The sequence below is a fragment of the Danio aesculapii genome, chromosome 1 (genome assembly GCF_903798145.1).
Source record: "Danio aesculapii chromosome 1, fDanAes4.1, whole genome shotgun sequence".
Classification (NCBI taxonomy): Eukaryota; Metazoa; Chordata; class Actinopteri; order Cypriniformes; family Danionidae; genus Danio; species Danio aesculapii.
The window spans coordinates 10,091,254-10,110,137 of record NC_079435.1 but is presented as its reverse complement, the minus strand read 5'-3'; the positions used below and the strand labels follow the sequence as shown (position 1 = coordinate 10,110,137).

The 18,884-nt window shown below is 36.1% G+C and overlaps 1 protein-coding gene across 7 annotated transcripts in view; it reads right to left on the bottom strand.

The window, feature by feature from the left end:
- The window catches only part of fam13a (family with sequence similarity 13 member A), a 102,150-nt gene that overhangs the window by 72,164 nt on the left and 11,102 nt on the right, over positions 1-18,884 (bottom strand). For all 7 annotated transcript variants that reach the window (XM_056456545.1, XM_056456548.1, XM_056456544.1 and 4 more), the window contains 3 exons: positions 14,704-14,881; positions 3,545-3,692; positions 2,904-2,990 (listed from right to left, as the gene is read on the bottom strand). In XM_056456545.1, the coding sequence (XP_056312520.1) occupies positions 2,904-2,990; positions 3,545-3,692; positions 14,704-14,881 (413 nt within the window). The remainder of the gene's footprint in view (positions 1-2,903; positions 2,991-3,544; positions 3,693-14,703; positions 14,882-18,884) is intronic.

Genomic DNA, 18,884 nt, shown 5'->3' with positions numbered 1-18,884 from the left:
ACGTATGCATGACCACCGTCATATGCAGCTGACATCATTCAATTAGAAGGGAAAATTCAATTCACCCAAAACAGAGCTCTCATTCTTTCATGCATTTTGCACAAATCCGGTATAATAAAAGGAAACGCGGTGAATATGGGAAAACCTGATTACAGCGTGCCTGTTTGTGCAGTTTATCAAGAGAGCAAATACGCAGATGACTTTATATATTTATTGACTTAGTGTTTATCAAGATATGTACTTGGCACGGGCTACTGTAGGTCTATTCTTCATCTTTCGCTCAATGTTGCTCCTCGGCGCATAAGCAAACACATCCTGTAGTCCACAAAAACACCTTTTGTGTTACCCTCAGGGGTGTAACTTTAATACCCATCGGAAAGACAAATACATCACTAGCCAGGCCTTTAACAGGAATTAAGGTCACAAGAATCTGATCCAAAGTCAGCATGATGTGAATTTCCAGAGATGTAGTATCCCGGATGAGCCCGTAACTTTAAGGCCCAGCCCCTTCTGTGGTGATTGTCTTAATGTGCTGTTAAAGAGGCAACATGGTGCTATTTTAAAGGGCCATTGTTTTGTTTATTGGATGTAATAATGTTAAAAAAAACATCATTTTCCACATATTGTGCATTAGAGAAATACCTCCATCTAGTCTGTCTGAAACTAGCACTGCACAATATTGGAAAAACCTGATATTGTACAGATACACACTCACTGGCCACTTTATTAGGTACACCTATCCAACTGCTCTTTATGCAGATTTTTAATCGGCCAATCGCATGGCAGCAACTTAATGCATGTAGACTTGGTCAAGACGATCTGCTGCTGTTCAAACCGAGCATCAGAATGGGGAAGAAAGGATTTAAGTTACTTTGAACGTGACATGATTGTTGGTGCCAGACGGGCTGGTCTGAGTATTTCAGAAACTGCTGATCTCCTGGGATTTTCACGCACAACCATCTCAAGGGTTTACAGAGAATGGTCTAAAAAAGAGAAAATGTCCAGTGAGTGGCAGTTCTGTATGCGCAAATGCCTTGTTGATGCCAGAGAGCAGAGGAGAATGGCCAGACTGATTTGAGCTGATAGAAAGGCAACAGTAACTCAAATAACCACTCGTTACAACCGAGGTCTGCAGAAGAGCATCTCTGAACACACAATAAACATGACTCTTTTACTGTTACTTTTCAGATGCTAAACACACATAAACATATTTATTGCAAACCATTTTGAGGGATGTAAACAATAACAACGATAGTAACGTATTTCCTGTTTTACATTAATAATCATCATAGCTTCCGAGAATCCCGAAAGGTCTACATATTGATAAATAATGTTATGCTAGCTGTTTAAACATTGATTATTGATTGAATTGACTTTTGCTACAGTTATAAAATAGCTTGACAACAAGCAGGAAATGTTCATGCGCCAATGACATGACCACATTGAAATGGTCAATAAAGAATCCAATGGCGTGAACTCGAAGTTGCTGCAAACTGTTTTTTACAGTATGATGACGTATTTCCAACTGAAACAGAATATTTGAATAGGGGGTGGGGTTTATTTTTGTGTTCCTCCTCTCATATTTCACTAGCAGCAAACTAACAGCTGGAGGGGCGTGGCTTAGCATATCTCGCCCAATCCGTCAAACCGACGCTATCTCATGGCAATTAGTAACTTTTTTGATTTAGTGGCTAATTCAAATGAAATCTTACGATCTCATTCGTACAGTTTTGTACGATTTATTGATTTCCCTCAATGACAGTTTGGTTTAGAGGTGGCATTTGGTGCCATGCCTCCTTTTCAAGAGTTCACACTTAGCTGATGATTCATCAAAAGCTTGTTTGGCATGCTGTCCCGGGAGAGAGCCCCGAGCTCAAGGGATCCTCGAGCCCGGGGCTTCCTCCCGTTTGCAGAGCGAGAGGGAAGCCTGAGCTCGGTGGATCTCAGAACTCCCCATCTGCAGTAGCTAAGGGAACATGTGAGGAAAAAAGGGGGCTAGACAAATGCTTGATTGTTACGCATGATGTATATATTTGGATGGCGGGAGGAAACCGGAGAACCCGGGGAAAACCCACGCGGACACAGGGAGAATATACGTACTCCTCACAGAAACACCTACCGACCTGGCAGTGTTCTTGCTGTGGGCTAACAGTGCAAACCACTGGGCCTCCGTGCCGCCCGATCTATAGTGAAGGAGGAGAATGGGGAGGAAGGGGGGTTTCTTGCAAACGAAGATAAAGTGGACTGAAGACTGTGGTTATTTATAGTAGCTTATGGCTCATATGATTGGATGATACGGATTAGCTTAATACGAGACCGGCTGTGATAAATCATAAGCACGTGATCCTCTCGAAATTAGTTTATAAATAAACCTTACTTAAAAGTTATACATTTTCGTACGACTGAACTTGTATAAATTTGTATGCATTTAGCCACTTTACGATTTAGCCACGACAAAATATAAAATAGTTACGTTTCCTTGTGAGATTAGGCTGGTCAAACTGATGTCACGAGAGAAAGGCTTGCATTCAGATGGATAGATTTTAATTAGATTGCCAAAACAAACAGCTTTTTTAAAGCGGATCAGATTAATTGTCCACCTTAAGGCTAACAATGTACGTTAGCAAACTAAACATTGTATATTTTGATTTCCTGCGCACTTTAAGTAAAGCTAATCCTAATGACTGCATTACTGGCCTTAAAAAAGCCTTTGATTGACTCAAGATCTGCATCATTTGGATTAAACTGAAAGCTGAGTCTTGTGATTGTAGCTTACACCTCAGTGTTATTGGACGGCTGCTGTTTCTGAAGTGCATATGACTGTGGAAACACACCCGCACGCTATCTGTATACCGTATCGCCTATACAGGTCTGCAAACACACATACGATCACCCACCCGTACCTTCATCTTCTTGACACGTGGAGTTTGCGTCTGTGGAACCGGAGTGTAAAGTGACGCCTGTGTGCTTTCGGTGTTTGCTTTGGCCTCCTGGGAACATAAGAAAAAAACAGTGATGGATTGACATGAGGTCACCTGTACTCTCTGACCGCAGCAGTAAAAGCATTAGCGCACATGACCGCATGCCTTTCAGAAGAAGCTGGCTTCACGTGACGAAACTGAAACTGAGGAAAAGAAAATGCTGTTGATGGTGGCATCATGAGAGAGATAGCTTGATGACGTTTGGCGAGCCGGTGCAAACAGACACAACGCAAGGTCAAGGAGAGACACTACCGGTCAAAGGATTTAGTACTTCTTTGGTATATATACATGTACAGTATTAAATCATTCATTTTCCTTCGACTCAGTCGCTTTATTCATCAGGGGTCGCCACAGTGGAATGAATCGCCAGCTATTCCGACATGTTTTACACAGCGGATGCCCTTCCAGCTGCAACCCAGTACTGGGAAACACCCATACACACTCACATTCACACACACATTCTATGGCCAATTTAGCTCACTCACCTACACCGCATGTCTTTGGACTTTAAGGGAAACTGGAACATGTTGATGTTTGTGTAAACGTGTAACATTAAGACTCACTTTGACCATGATGATGTTTGAAGGCTCCTCTTCAGTCTGTTTTTTCTCCAGCTCAGACTCAAAGACTGCGCTGTAGTTCTGAATCAGCTTCGCCATAATGTTATTACAGATATTCTGTTCCCGTATACCATCTAAACCAGATGACACACTGCAGGAAATAAAAAAAAAACACACAGACACACGTGCTGTAAGACCTACAGTAAATGTGTAATTGACTGCTATCACATTAAGCCATAAAACTAGAAACAACACCTGTTTTTTTTAAGATCTGTTTCTAACAAATCACATGCAATCATCATCTGATTTTTAATAAGAAATGGTCATTATATGAAAAGTTCAGATGCAAAAACCTCGAAATGCCATCTGAAATGTTCTCCTAAAATGGACGTTTTTGTCAGCCTCCTATGTTTATGTTCAGTTATTATTTTTTTTAAAGGTAATGTAAATAACTTATTCATCACTCTTCACCTTATTCTCCGCGTATGAGTGGGCGCAGCCATTTGAATCATTTTGGCTCGAAACTTCCGGTCTCATTCACTTCCATTCATTTTTAAACATTAAAAACAGCTCGTTTTGCTGCTTGGTGTTGCAAACTGATATTTTCTTATTATATTATTCTACTTTGTCTGTATTCTAATGCAAACACTTGTTTGTAGAGTAAATAGTTTGACCATTTTTTTGCCGTATATTACTCCTAGTCATTTCTCCCATAGGCAACTGAATCGGAAGTTCTAAAACAATCGCAAAAACGCGCACACTTCCGCATTGAAGAATAAGGTCAATAAAAGCAAAATTACTGAGTCGACACACAGGAGTTGGAGAAACATGCTAATTTTAGAAGAAAATATCAGATAGCTTTTAGGGTTTTTTGCATCTAAACCCTTCATATATAAATAATTCAGTAAGTATTGTGAAAATAATATAATATTCCAATAATAGTACATGGTTTCCGCTACATTCATTCTTCCCTGGCGGGGCGCCACGCCAAAATTGATCCCGCCACGGCTACAGCTTTTCAATCAAAACATTCAGTCGTGTTTTTTTTATGAGCGGGTAATAATCGCACCAAAATGTATTAAAAGGAAAGTGAATTATAACAGCGCGAACTTTCTGTTACCGTAGTAGTGCTGTGCGTTATTTGTTTAACCCTTTAAGGTTACGTGCTGACTGACTGACTGGCTTACTCACAGGTGCATGATGCGTGAGGCCAGCAAACACGGCGTATAGCTGTTTCACTTTACTTTAGGACGCATTAATACCACTCTGTAGGTCTATTGGAGACATAAATATTCCTAGCACATCAAATCAATGTTGGAGACATACTTGTTACATAAACGTACTAAATCACACTTCAGCAGTGTTTATTTGAAAGCTCACAAGAAGATCTGCGCTTGAGCAGTGTATATTTGACGGGGCTTGCAGGAAGCTTTGTGCACGAGCAGAGGAAATCGGCGCGCAAGCAGAAATTCGCATGCTCGTAGGCTATTACATAAATGCAGTCTCGAGTTGAAATGTTTCATTGAAATAACGCCACAGGTAGTTGGTAGATCTGTGTAAAAAAGATCTGCTGCCACAGCTGGAAAAAATCCCAGAGGAAACACTGTAATAATTTAATGCAATAATATAAAACAAAAGCAGAACAAATTAAATTAAGAATAACATTTAAAATGATTAAAATGTCAAGAATAAAAAAAGAATCAAGAATTAAAAGTGAAATGAAAACAAAGATGAAAATAAAAAACATAAAAATAAATAATTTTAATGATCAAAAATGCAATAATAAAAAATATGAATGTAGAAAAAAACAATAATGAAATAAGTCAGAAGTAATATAAATATTGCATTTAAAATACAACATAAATACAGTTTAAATGAAAACAAAAATTAATTTTGAATAAGATTTAAAGTGTTTAAATGTCAAGAATACAAAAATGAACCAAGAATTAAAAGTAAAATGAAAAAAGAGAAAAATAAATACATAAAAAGTAAATTAATGATCAAAAAAACTCATTTTATTTTATTTTTTAAATAAAACAAGAATAAAATAAATAAGTCAGGCAGAATAAAAATATTAAATTAAAAATAAAACAGAATTAAAGTTTCAATGAAACCAAAAATAGGTAGTGCTGTTGCCTCACAGCAAGAAGGTCATAGGTTCGAGCCTCGGCTGGGTCAGTTGGCGTTTCTGTGTGGAGTTTGCATGTTCTCTCTGCATACCCGTGGGTTTCCTCTGGGTGCTCCGGTTTCCCCCACAGTCCAAAGACATGCTGTACAGGTGAATTAGGTAGGCTAAATTGTCCGTAGTGTATGAGTATGTGTGGATGTTTCCCAGAGATGGGTTGCGGCTGGAAGGGCATCTGCTGCGTGAAAACATGCTGGATAAGTTGGCAGTTCATTCCGCTGTGGCGACCCCGGATTAATAAAGGGACTAAGCCGAAAATGAATCAATGAATGAATGTTTAAATGTCAAGAATAATAAAATGAATTAAAAGTAAAAACGAAAAAAGACGAAAATAAAAATCATAAAAATTTTTTTATTTTAATTATCAAAAATATAATAAAATAATATTCAATAATAAAACAAAAGAAAGGAAAAAAAAAAGTCAAATGAAAAATGATACTATTTCCTAAGTGTGTGTGTGCCCACAGTGAGATACTGCCTGATGATAGAGAGTCATAAACATACAGTAAACTCTGCTACCGTATGGGGTCAGTAGGTGCTAAAGCTGACAGCTGTATTTGTAGTTTAATTCTCCCCGATAAAAAGAACATGTTGTACAGGGAGACTTAAGAAATATGTGAACAGGGTTTTGTCACTTCCAATTCACACTAGCTGAGGTTACACACACACGTCAAGGTGTCAAACACACATGCTGTAGTGACAGGGATTCCCTGAAACTGACCACCTGATTTATTAATAGTGCTTGCGTTCAAATTGCATTGGCTGGCAACTTGCTACCTTACTAGACATACCGGTGAATAGAGTATCCGGTAATGAGAAATGGAAAAATTAATGAATCAGTTTGCATTTCTTAAGAAAGGACACTGCATATTAAAACAGTGATTTGATTGAAAAAACACCATGAAAAGCCCAAAATCTCAAAGCTGTTTTTGTCGCACATTATCAGTTTGTATCTGTGCATATGGGATCAAATTCCCGCCTAAAGTATCACGGTCGTGGATAGAAAAATAATGCGCGAAAATCAAAATATTAACATTGTGTGTAAAATTATAACACACGAACTTGGGGAGAACATGCAAACTTCACACAGAAATGCCAATTGACCCAGCTGAGGCTCGAACCAGCAACCTACTTGCTGTGAGGTGATCATGCTACCCAATGCGCCACCTTTTTTCATTTGACTTTTAATTCTTGATGTTTTTTCTTGACATTGTACATGTTATTCTTCAATTTATTTTCATTTTTGTAAAAACATTATTTTTATTTTAAATTTATATTACTCCTTATGACTTACATTCTTAATTTTTATATTTTTTTATTGTTTTTCATAATTTATTTTTTTATTTTTTTTATTTTCAACTTTTTCGTTTGTCTTTTAATTCTTGATTTATTTTTTATTCTTGACATTTTTACATTTTACATGCTATTCCTAATTTATTTTTGTTTTCATTTACAATTTATTTTTGTTTTATTTTAAATTTAATATTTATATTACACTTCATTTATTTTATTTATTTTTGAGTTCTTAGTTTTTTTTTTGGGGGGGGGGTATTTTATTTTTGATAATTAAAGTAATTAATTTTTATGTTCTTTTATCTTTTTTATTTTACTTTTAATTCCTGATTTCTTGACATTTTTACATTTTACATGTTATTCTTAATTTATTTTTGTTTTGGTTAATTTTATTATTTTTGGCATTATTTTTCTATCTACGACCGCGATACTTTAGGTGGGAATTTGATCTCATATGTAGATTTCAATTCAAATGCATATTGTGCATATTTAAATATATATATATATATATAATATACTTCATATAAAACTAAAATAAAAATTAAACCAAAACAAAAATAAATTAAGAATAACATGTAAAATGTAAAAATGTCAAGAAATCAAGAATTAAAAGTAAAATGAAAAAAAGAAAAAAGAACATAAAAATTAATTACTTTAATTATCAAAAATAAAATAAGAATTCGAAAATAAATAAAATCAATGAAGTGTAATATAAATATTAAATTTAAAATAAAACAAACATAAAATTTAAATGAAAACAAAAATAAATGAAGAATAACATGTAAAATGTAAAAATGTCAAGAGTAAAAAATGAATCAAGAATTAAAAGTCAAATGAAAAAGTTGAAAATAAAAAATATAAAAATAAATTATGAAAAACAATAAAAAATGTATAAAAATTAAGAATGTAGAAAAAATAAACCAAGAATAAAATAAATAAAAAGGCAAAAGTAATATAAATTTAAAATAAAAATAATGTTTTTACGAAATCGAAAATAAATTGAAGAATAACATGTACAATGTCAAGAAAAAAAATCAAGAATTAAAAGTCAAATGAAAAAAGGTGGCGCAGTGGGTAGCATGATCACCTCACAGCAAGTAGGTCGCAGTTTCGTGCCTCAGCTGGGTCAACTGGCATTTCTAGTTTGTATGTTCTCCCCGTGTTCGCGGAGGGTTTAAGGGCTTATTGATTATTAATTATAATTATTAATCATAATTGATTAATAATGCTATAAATGTAAAGTGCAGAAGTTAAATGTAATTCTATATTTAAATGAACTGGAAATATGAACTATTAATGTTTTTTTTTTTTGCTCTATTCATCTGCAATGTCTTCATCATATCACATTACATAATTTTCAGCATCCTCAAGACATAAACTACACTGAAAATATTAAAAGGTGTCTACATAAATCTTGAATGTGCAGTTATTATGTGTGTTTTATGTGTGTTTGGTTTGCGTTGTAGGGCAGATGGTATCTGGAATAATCTTGGCCTGTTTTTTTTCTCAAAGCCGTTCAGTTGTGAATAATCAGCCTAAGTGTTTCAGGGCCTGAAAATAACAACCGAGTAATTTATGAGTGCAGAAAGTATGTAAGTGATATTTGTGTTCGCTGACAGTCCTGAGGGACTTTGGCCCCCTCTGTTGGAGTCCAGGAGAGGGAGAACCAAACAAAACCTGCGTAAAAGTTACTTTATTACACATATAATGACATCTTAAATTCTCCAGAAGATCTGATATTTCTGAGAAATAAGAAAAAATTATCATGCTTCCACCAGTTATGGCAGGAAAAAAGGAAGTATGAGGTAAAACAAATGTCAAAATCATGACATTAGAATTCTTCCATCCATCAATGACAATTTATAATTATATGACAATATTATAGGCTAAATGTTTCTGATAAATGAGAGGAAAATAATGTTTTGGTACACCAATTCTGACTGAAAAAAATGAAATTACAAGGAAAAAAACTAGTCAAAAATATGACATGATCAGAATTCATAGAATTCAATCTATGACATAAATGATCATTTATACTTATGTCACAATATTATGACATTTTCCTATCAATCCTAATTTTAACTGTCATAATTAAAGATGGAATATGTAAGTTTGACACCCAGTGGTTGAACTAGGTATTGCACTCCTGGTTCAAAACACACGCTAGCTCAGGTTGCCAGATTGTCTACACCAACAGTAATGTGCCTGACTGTTAAGCCTAAAGGCTGATTTAAGGCTGATATAAATCATGTTCTAAATAAGGGCAACGGCACACCATAGAAGGAATATTTTCAATATTAAAAGGAGTTTTTGTTCTAACCAACACCTGAAATTTATATTTTATTTATTTATTTTTTACATTTATTTATTTATTTTATTTGAATTTTATATTTTATTTATTTATATTTTATTTTTTGTACATTTATTTATTTATTTATTTATTTTATTTGAAATTTATATTTTAGAAACAGCTTCTATTTCTTGCAGCTGAAAACTGACAATGATCAGCTCCGTTACACCTCATGTGCTTTATTCAGTGTTAATAATGTGAGTTTGAATGCTATTTTACATGACATTTATTGCCATTCAACTGAAAGCAGCAGCAGATAGTTCACCTCAGATCTTGAAAATAAAATAAACCGTTTGAAATGGAACTTTAGAACTGTGACTCAGTGTAAGCCGACACATATCAGTGATTCAGCAGGTACGTTTCATAATGTTAAAGAGGTTTAATATGTATTAATAGATTTTAAACCTTACCATTTGGTTGAAGTGCAGTGAGTGCACTATTCTGTGCTTTTGATTGGCTTAATTTAAATATCTGGTCGCCATGTAGCGTGTTGTTAGGACACGGGGTTACAATGTAACCTTCTCATCTAATGTTTATGTTCGTAATATTTTTATATTATTTGCTAATTAATAACCTCATGTGGAACTCTGAATCTGCATCGCATTTCCTGGTCTACTACTGTCCACTGGAGGTTGGATTTCGGTTGTGAACGAACACTTTGAGAGTGAGACTTTGACTGAATGAATCAAATGTGCTGTGTTCCACCAAGTCAACCCGGGGTGCTGAAATATAATTGGCTAAACTGGCAGTGGGCGGGTAAATGAACCAAAACAAAGATAGACGTTCCGGCACCTAACTCACATTTTCAAAGTAGACTATCTGACTTCATCATGTGCAAGTATTTACATGCAGCACCTTTAAGAAAAAAAGCATGCTGCGGTATAAGATAATGGGCATAATATGTTATAATGTTGTTTTTTATGATGCCAAAAAGATTCTACTATTTTTTAATTTAAAATAATGTTACAAACAAGCAAAACTCAACAATTATGTGAAACTACATGAATCAAAATAACAAAAATGATAAGAATAGTCAAAAAGATGACCTAAAATAATACAAATCAAGAATAAAGTCTAAGAAAACAATTTGAGAATTAAAAAAAATCTAGAATGAAACAATTTTTTACTTTTATGTAATGAAAAGTGATTGTGATGTATGATATATCACAATAACGTTTGCAGCACGGGATGCGCATCATTCATTGATGTACATTTGAATCATTTATGTTTTTAAAAGCGCGAAAGAGATCGCATGCTGTTGTGTGTGCGCGCTCAGCCTCAGAGACGAGCAGAGCACACACATCTAAAGTCATCTTAATGTGAGCGCTTTAATGGTCAAATAGGTGTCAAAACGCGGTGTTTAGTGATTATTCATATTAACCCTCATTTTTGTAATAAACAAACGAGTTGAGAATCAAAAGACGTGTGAAAGTGAAACCATTAAACAGAACCGCACTGCTCTTAAAGTGACAGTGCGCAATATTCCTGCTGCCGACTGTTTTTATCATTAATCAAACAACAAAAGGAGAAAATCCCTCACTGCTCTTGACTGAAGGACTGCTGTAGCTATAATTAAAGTTTTTATCTTTTAGTGAAGATGCTTAAAGCACAGTTAGTTTCATATTTTTATTCTATTGTATTTATTACCCATTCCTTATTTACAGGGTGGAAAATAACTGTATATACAGTTGAAGTCAGAATTATTAGCCTTCCTGAATTATTGGCGACCCTTAATTTCTGTTTAATGGAAAGATTTTTTTTAACCCATTTTTAATCATAATAGTTTTAAAAACACATTTCTAATAACTGATTTCTTTTATCTTTGCCATGATGACAGTAAGTAATATTTGACTAGATACTTTTCAAAATACAAGCATTCAGATTAAAGTGCGATTCAAGGGCTTAATTAGGGTAATTAGGCAAGTCATTGTATAACAGTAGTTTCTTCTGCAGACAATCAAAAAAATTTATAGCTTTAGGAGGCTAATAATATTGACCTTAAAATAGCTTTCAAAATATTTAAACCTGCTTTTATTCTAGCCAAAATAAAACAAATAAGACTTTCTCCAGAAGAAAAAATATTATAGGAAATACTGTGAAAAATTCCTTGTTCTGTTAAACATCATTTGGGAAATATTTATAAAAAAAAACATAATAAATTTGAATAATTTTGACAACTGTAATCGTTTTGAATAATCGTGATTACGATTATGACCAAAATAATCATGATTATGATTTTTCCCATAATTGAGCAGCCCTAATGTATATTATATTAGCAATACTAGCAAGAAGGTTGCTGGTTCGAGCCTCGGCTGGGTCAGTTGGCGTTTCTGTGTGGAGTTTGCATGTTCTCCCTGCGTTCGCATGGGTTTCCTCCGGGTGCTCCGGTTTCCCCCACAGTTCAAAGACATGCGGTACAGGTGAATTGGGTAAGCTAAATTGTCCATAGTGTATGAGTGTGAATGAGTGTGTATGGATGTTTGCCAGAAATGGGTTGCAGCTGGAAGAGCATCCGCTGTGTAAAAATTATATTATATTATATTATATTATATTATATTATATTATATTATATTATATTATATTATATTATATTATATTATATTATATTATGTGAGGTTTGATTGACAGTAAGCAGGTTAAAGTGTGAAAAACAAAGTCATTGATCAGTGAAACTGTGCCGTGGTGTTGTGGGCTTGGTCAAGGGTCGTGTGAAATGTTTCTGACACACACACGTGCAGATCAATCCACAATACAGCCAATGACCAGCAGCACCGAGAACACGACACCCAGAATATACACTGCAACATGCAGCTAATGACGCATGACACACATACTGTAGCTCGCCGATGCATGCAGAGACACTTCTAATTATTTCCACAAGTCAATCTGTGCGACAGAAATAAATGCACTGCAGTAAACTTCAATGTAATGTTAAAGGGGACATGACCTTTTTTTCAAATATATTAAATAAATCTCTGGTGTGTGCAGAATTTGTGCATAAAGCTTCGACTCAATATACTGTAAATCATTTATTATTGCTATATTTGGATGTAAGGGCTTATTGCTTATTGTATGTAAGGCCATATCCCTTTAAATGCAAATAAGCTGCTCCTTTCTGGAAGAGGGCAGAGCCTTTAAGGCAGATTCACACCACATAGATCAGGACTGTGTCCGAAATTGCATACTTACATACTATATAGCATGTTAAAAACAGTAAGTGAGCCGAGTAGTATATCAGAATTAATTAATTAACTCATTTATTTTATTTTCAGCTTAGTCCCTTTATTAATCAGGGGCCGCCACAGCGGAATGAACCGACAACTTTTTCAGCATATGTTTTACGCAGCAGATGCCATTCCAGCTGCAACCCATCTCTGGGAAATGTCAGAATTCATAGTATTGGAAAAACAGTATGCGAGAAGTACCCTGATGACCTGCTACTTTTGGCGAGATTCTGAAGTACGTATGCGCAAAGATTGGCTTGACAGACACCAATTTTCTTTATGGCCATTTCAATGGTAACAAAGTGATGTAGATATAAACAATAGAAAACAGAACAAACCTGAGGAAAGAAACAGGGACAACACTTTTCTCCTGTCAAAATCAATGCAGGCACACAGTAGTCGCCAACTGTCAGGGCTTGCCGTGACAGACAAATCAACTAATCTTTAGAGACCCCTCCCCCAAACAACCGCGTGGCTAAAAGACTGACAATTGGCTATTTCGAATGGAAAGCAGGACTTCTTTGGCTGTGGTCGCCATACAGAGCGTTGCACTTTTCCCTATTCACAGTAATACGAGTGAAACATCTTTGTAAATCTATAGTCTTTGATCTGGTCCCTGGTCAGAATAAATCAGAGCCGACTGAACGTGTTCAATTGTTTGAATTTGGATAATTGTGCCTTGAGGAAGGGATGTCATCTGCGTCTGTGCAGTGCAGCCTTAATAATAAAATAATAATAATAATGCGACTAAACAAAACGAAAACAAAACATTTCATTGTGTATCGTCTTGGTCAACAAAAATGAAGAGACATTTTAGCATAGTTCTTATTTTGTAGACCACATTTCATCGGTTTTTATTCGTCAATATTGCATTACACATTTAACTTTAGTCAAGGTCACGTGATCAGAATTTACAGTGTGCTTTGTTTTATTTTAGACACATGAAAAAAAGTTTGTTGACGATGATATTTAGTCATAATTTTCACTGACGAAAACAACTAACCCAGGCTCATTATGGATACGTACCCCTGTATACATTTCTGGAGATCACGAAATACATCCCAGGAGCTGCGTTTTTTATTTAGTATTTGTTTTCGCGAATCCACCAGAGGCCACTGTGTACTCTTTTTTTTTTTTTTTCAGATCTCAAATTTTTTCGCGAGTGCCATTCGCGCCTGCTGTTCTTGCATGAATCCACCAGAGGCCTCTGTCGACTGACTGACCGACCCACTGATCCCCTCACCCACTGCCTTCCTTAAACTCATCCGACAGTGTTTTCAAACGCAATCCAGAATAAGAAAAGCACTCGTGGCTGCCTGATTTTTAGCATGTTTTCAGATCTTACCACATTCTCACCGTTATTTACTTGTTTATTTTATATTTTGCCTTTTGTTTATACAAAACCCCCACTCGAACCCCGTCATCATAGTCAACTCCTCTCTGCGCATTAAGTCCGCCGACGTACACAGCGAGCCACTGGGCAAACTGTTAGCAGTGTAAAAGCAATCCACACAGAGGTGAAGACGAAATGCAGCCATACGGAGCTCTGGCTACATAATTTGCGCTCTCCAGAAATGTATACGGGGCTAGGTTTTTACAATGAGCCTGTTAAAAACAACACTATTTGTTTGGTGCTTGTCTCAACTGTGTGAATAGACCTTCACATGCTATTCCAATGCTCTAGAAACAACAAAACAAACTAACCTCACACGGCTAAATTGTAAGTAGTAGAATAAAGTCTTAAATATTCAAACAGTAGTTCAGACAGTGATGGAGGAAAAGAGGTTACAACTTCTAAACTGAAGCAGGGACTTTCTGAAAACTTAGTGAATGTGTTTATATAGTTGTTAGTTGCTAGATATCGACTAGCATGCTACTGCCAGTTTATTTATAAGGATAATGCCTTTTTTAAATATTTAGTGCGTCAGCGGCATCAGCCTGTCATACTGAGCAGAGCAAAGACGGTTGACGTTCTGCCACAAGATGGCAACAGAGACCACATAATAAGTCTACTGCTACATGCTACTGCTCTCTTCAATATTTGCTATTAAGAACTGGCGCTGAATATCAAATTGGTTTGTTTGTTAGTTTGTTGAATTGCGTGACTTACTGGAAGACGTTTGGTCCAAACACAGTGGCCAGGTTGCTGGTGGTCATGCGGTTGTGGGCGTGTTCTTGCTCCACCTGCGACAGGAAGTGACATAAGTACCGCAGGAGACTGTAGTGGAGATCTGGTAGCTGGCAGAGGAGCTCACGCAGGGCATGACAGAAATCAGCCTCGCTGGACTCTGACAGAAATACAAAATAAAAGGGTTTTATATGGTTAAAAATCTTCAGAGTATAGAAAATATTAAAGAAACATTCAGAAAAGAGCTGAGGAGAAACCAAATATAAAATTATTATAATTATATAATATTCCAGATACAGTAATACTGTATTTTTTTCATTAATTATAGCGCACGCAAGTATAATATATTTACATTGTAGTAATTAAACTTGGGTTTTTGTATGAATTAGTGCTGGGCAAAGATGAATTGTGATTAATCGTTGGACAACATAATGTACTTTTGAGGCTTTTTTAAGGCAAGAATCTAGTTGTTTAGATTGCAACCATGGAGTTTATTTATAAGGATATAGTGCCTATTTTAAATATTCTTAATTTCGAAGATACAGCATGTCGCCGTCTATCAGCCTGTCATACTGAGCAGAGCAAAGATGGCTGACGTTCTGCCACAAAGTGAAGTTTAATTTTAAACTAATTTTGAGAGGAGCATGTGCTCATGATTGACCCAGCTGGTTCACATTAGCTAATCATGATCCTCCAATCAAAGGATCCCAAGTCACTATATATATCCTCATTTCCTCTCCACAACTATCTTCATCTGGAAGAAACCCCCCTCCTCCCTTTTTTCCACCTTTATCCAGAATGGGCTGCACGGTGGCCCAGTGACTAGCACTGTTACCTCACAACAAGAATACCAATGGCATTGGATCTTCACTGGGCCATCTGGTATTTCTGTGCGGAGTTTGCATATTCTTCCTGTGTCCTCGTGGGTTTCCCCCGGGTTCCCCGGTTTCCTCCCACCATCCAAATGTGCTCTATATTATAGATAAAATAAGCCTAAATTTTTTTCTAATGTCTTACTCTCAGGATGTTCACCTTGGCCTCAGCAGCAGGGGAGTTTCAGATCGACCGGAGCTCAATCTCCCCTCGCCCTGTGAAAGGAGGGAGCCCTGGGCTCGAGGATCCCTTGGCGCTCAGGGCTCTCTCCCGGGACAGCACGCCAAACAAGCTATGTATAAATCGTGAGCTAAGTGTGAACTCTTGAAATGGCAACAGAGACCCCATAATAAGTCCTAAGGGGAGAAAAACTCATCATAAAATTCAAACTACAGTTGATCAAATCATTATAAATCAGGTAAGTGACTTTCTAAGGTGATCTCTCTCTCTTTTGTATGTTGTAGTGCTGTATGTATACCATAGTAATCTGCTAGTGTTTGCTTTGCTTTGGCTGTTTTGGGGTTCATTATTGTCATCTCTCGATTGCACAGAGAAAAACTGAGAAATCTCTGTAGACTGATGACATTTCATGCCGTTCAGCCTTATAATCTTAAAATGTGAGCAAAATCACCTGTTTTGTCATCACTTTAGACATTACGCTAGAGAATTATTCAAACACTAGCTCTAAAGTGACGTTTGTGAATTAATAATGGTTTCTGTTGTTTCTGACGTGATGTAAATGAATGGCAGAAGAAAGTAGTTCCTCGTAAAAAAGAGTTTTTGAGATTTTCTTTTTTTTATACATACAATCAAACTGTTGTAAAAACGCAACTTGTAACTTTTAAATAATAATTTTTATTTTGGCTATTTATCACCTATAAACTGCTTATATAATGTTGATATTTGTCATTACTTAAAATGTATTACATTGCAGTAACAATGCAATTATTAATATCTACACAAATAAAATTCTATATTTGAAATACTGTGTACGTTGTATAATAATACGGTTTTGTTGTATAATTTGTACTATGCCTGGTAACAGAACAGTAGCAGCTGCTGAGGAAAAGTGGCGACAGGGATTATTTGTGTGGTGTGGATGTGGAAGTGAATAAAGCTGACTCAGAACTACTCTGTAAGAACTAGGGGAAGGGTGACAGCTAAAACGGTGTGTTTATGTGTGGCAGAAAGAGAAAAGACCGCATCATGCTTAGATGGACAAAATTAAAGTCTGACTGCCTCATAAACTCCAATGGAATCAATGGAAAGGTAAGCCAGAATTCACTACCAATAATCTAATATTTGATCAACACAATCTGAATCAGGTCAAATCAAAAATTCCATCTTGTCTGCAATGGACAATCACATTTGTTTGTGTCAGAGAATATTATAAATATATAATACTATAATATATAATATTATATAATATTATAAATGACAAAAAAACACTCCCAGTAAAAATGTGTGTCAGTTTTAAACTTGGTTTTTTGGCATTGGGTTGGACCATCTGTGCAGGATATATAGTGTCTCACACATGCTATAAAGAGTGCGAGAATCTTCTGATATAAACATGACTAAGACAATGCTCTGGTTAAGAATCTACCATGTATACTGACTTTTGATTACCGTAATCTTTCTAAAGTCAAAGTAAACACAAATTAAAATTAAGATGTGGATTGTGTAATTCCTTCAGGATATTCAGGATATATATAATTCCTTATTTAGGAAGTCTTACTTTGGATCTAATGTGTTTATTGATGCACCGCTGACACCAAGATAACATTAATCAAAGTAAAGTCACATTTTAATGGATCCACTGGATCTGAGCCTGTAAAATTATGCTTCATCTAATCTTTTACACCGTTCAGAAGCCAACATCCAGCCTCTTTAAGACATTGGTTCTGATGTAGTCTACATTAAACTGAACAATAGGAGAAGCTCTGCTCAATCACTGACTCATAAGCTTAAGATAGAATCATAACCCTTCACCTAAATCATCTCAGTTGATCAACAGATTAGCAGGTTTCACTGCTACTAAACCGATGACCTGATTTGCTATTATGAAATAAATAGATTGTAATGTTAATATTAAACGTTAATAATAATAAAATTAAACATATTGAATTATATATTTAAGAAATAATAATTAATATCCATCCAATAAGGGTAGTTTGTAATGGACATGGTGAACATTAAAAAAATATTATTATTACTTGGTGTCAGTGTCATTGTAAACATTCATTCATTCATCAATCTTTTCGGCTTAGTCCCTTTATTAATCAGGGGTCACCACAGCGGAATGAACTGCCAACTTATCCAGCACATGTTTAGCGCAGCGGACGCCCTTCCAGGCGCAACCCATCTCTGGGAAACATCCACACACATTCACTCACATTCATACACTACGCACAATTTAGCCTTCCCAATTCACCTGTACTGCATGTCTTTGGACTGTGGGGGAAACCGGAGCACCCGGAGGAAACCCACGCAAACGCAGGGAGAACATGCAAACTCCACACAAAAACGCCAACTGACCCAGCCGAGGCTCGAACCAGCGACCTTCTTGCTGTGAGGCGACAGCACTACCTACTGCGCCACTGCATCATTGTAAACATTATTTATTTTATTATTTGTGTGGCAGAACAGTTTATAACCAAAATTAATGTAAAGAAGTAATTAGTATTGACATGTCATCAATGGGATTCGAACCCAAGTCAAAACGTTCAGCACATACCAATCGACCTATGTAACTGAGCTATTCCGGAGTACATGTTAAGGTCGGTTTTGATATTTTTATCAGTCAACATATGTCGTGCTTTGGTTGTGGACTCGTGTTAACTTGTTTTTACATACTCTCACGCTGATATTTTCTCAGAAGAGCTCTAAATGACAAAATGGTGTTTTATCGCAATTGGTCAAACCATGATTTTTATAGACTCATGTTAACCTGTGCCTTTGGACTCATGTTAACCTGTGTCTACAAAGTCACATACGAGCATATTTTTTCCGGTGTGTGGTACATTCCACGTCACTTCCGATGTGTGGTACATTCCGCGTCACTTCCGGTGTGTGGTACATTCCGCGTCACTTCCGGTGTATGGTACATTCCGCGTCACTTCCGGTGTGTGGTACATTCCGCGTCACTTCCGGTGTGTGGTACATTTCGCGTCACTTCCGGTGTGTGGTACATTCCGCGTCACTTCCGGTGTGTGGTACATTCCGCGTCAATTCCGGTGTGTGGTACATTCCCTTTCCGTAAAGAATCTGTAATTGTAAATTTGTTTCGGGAC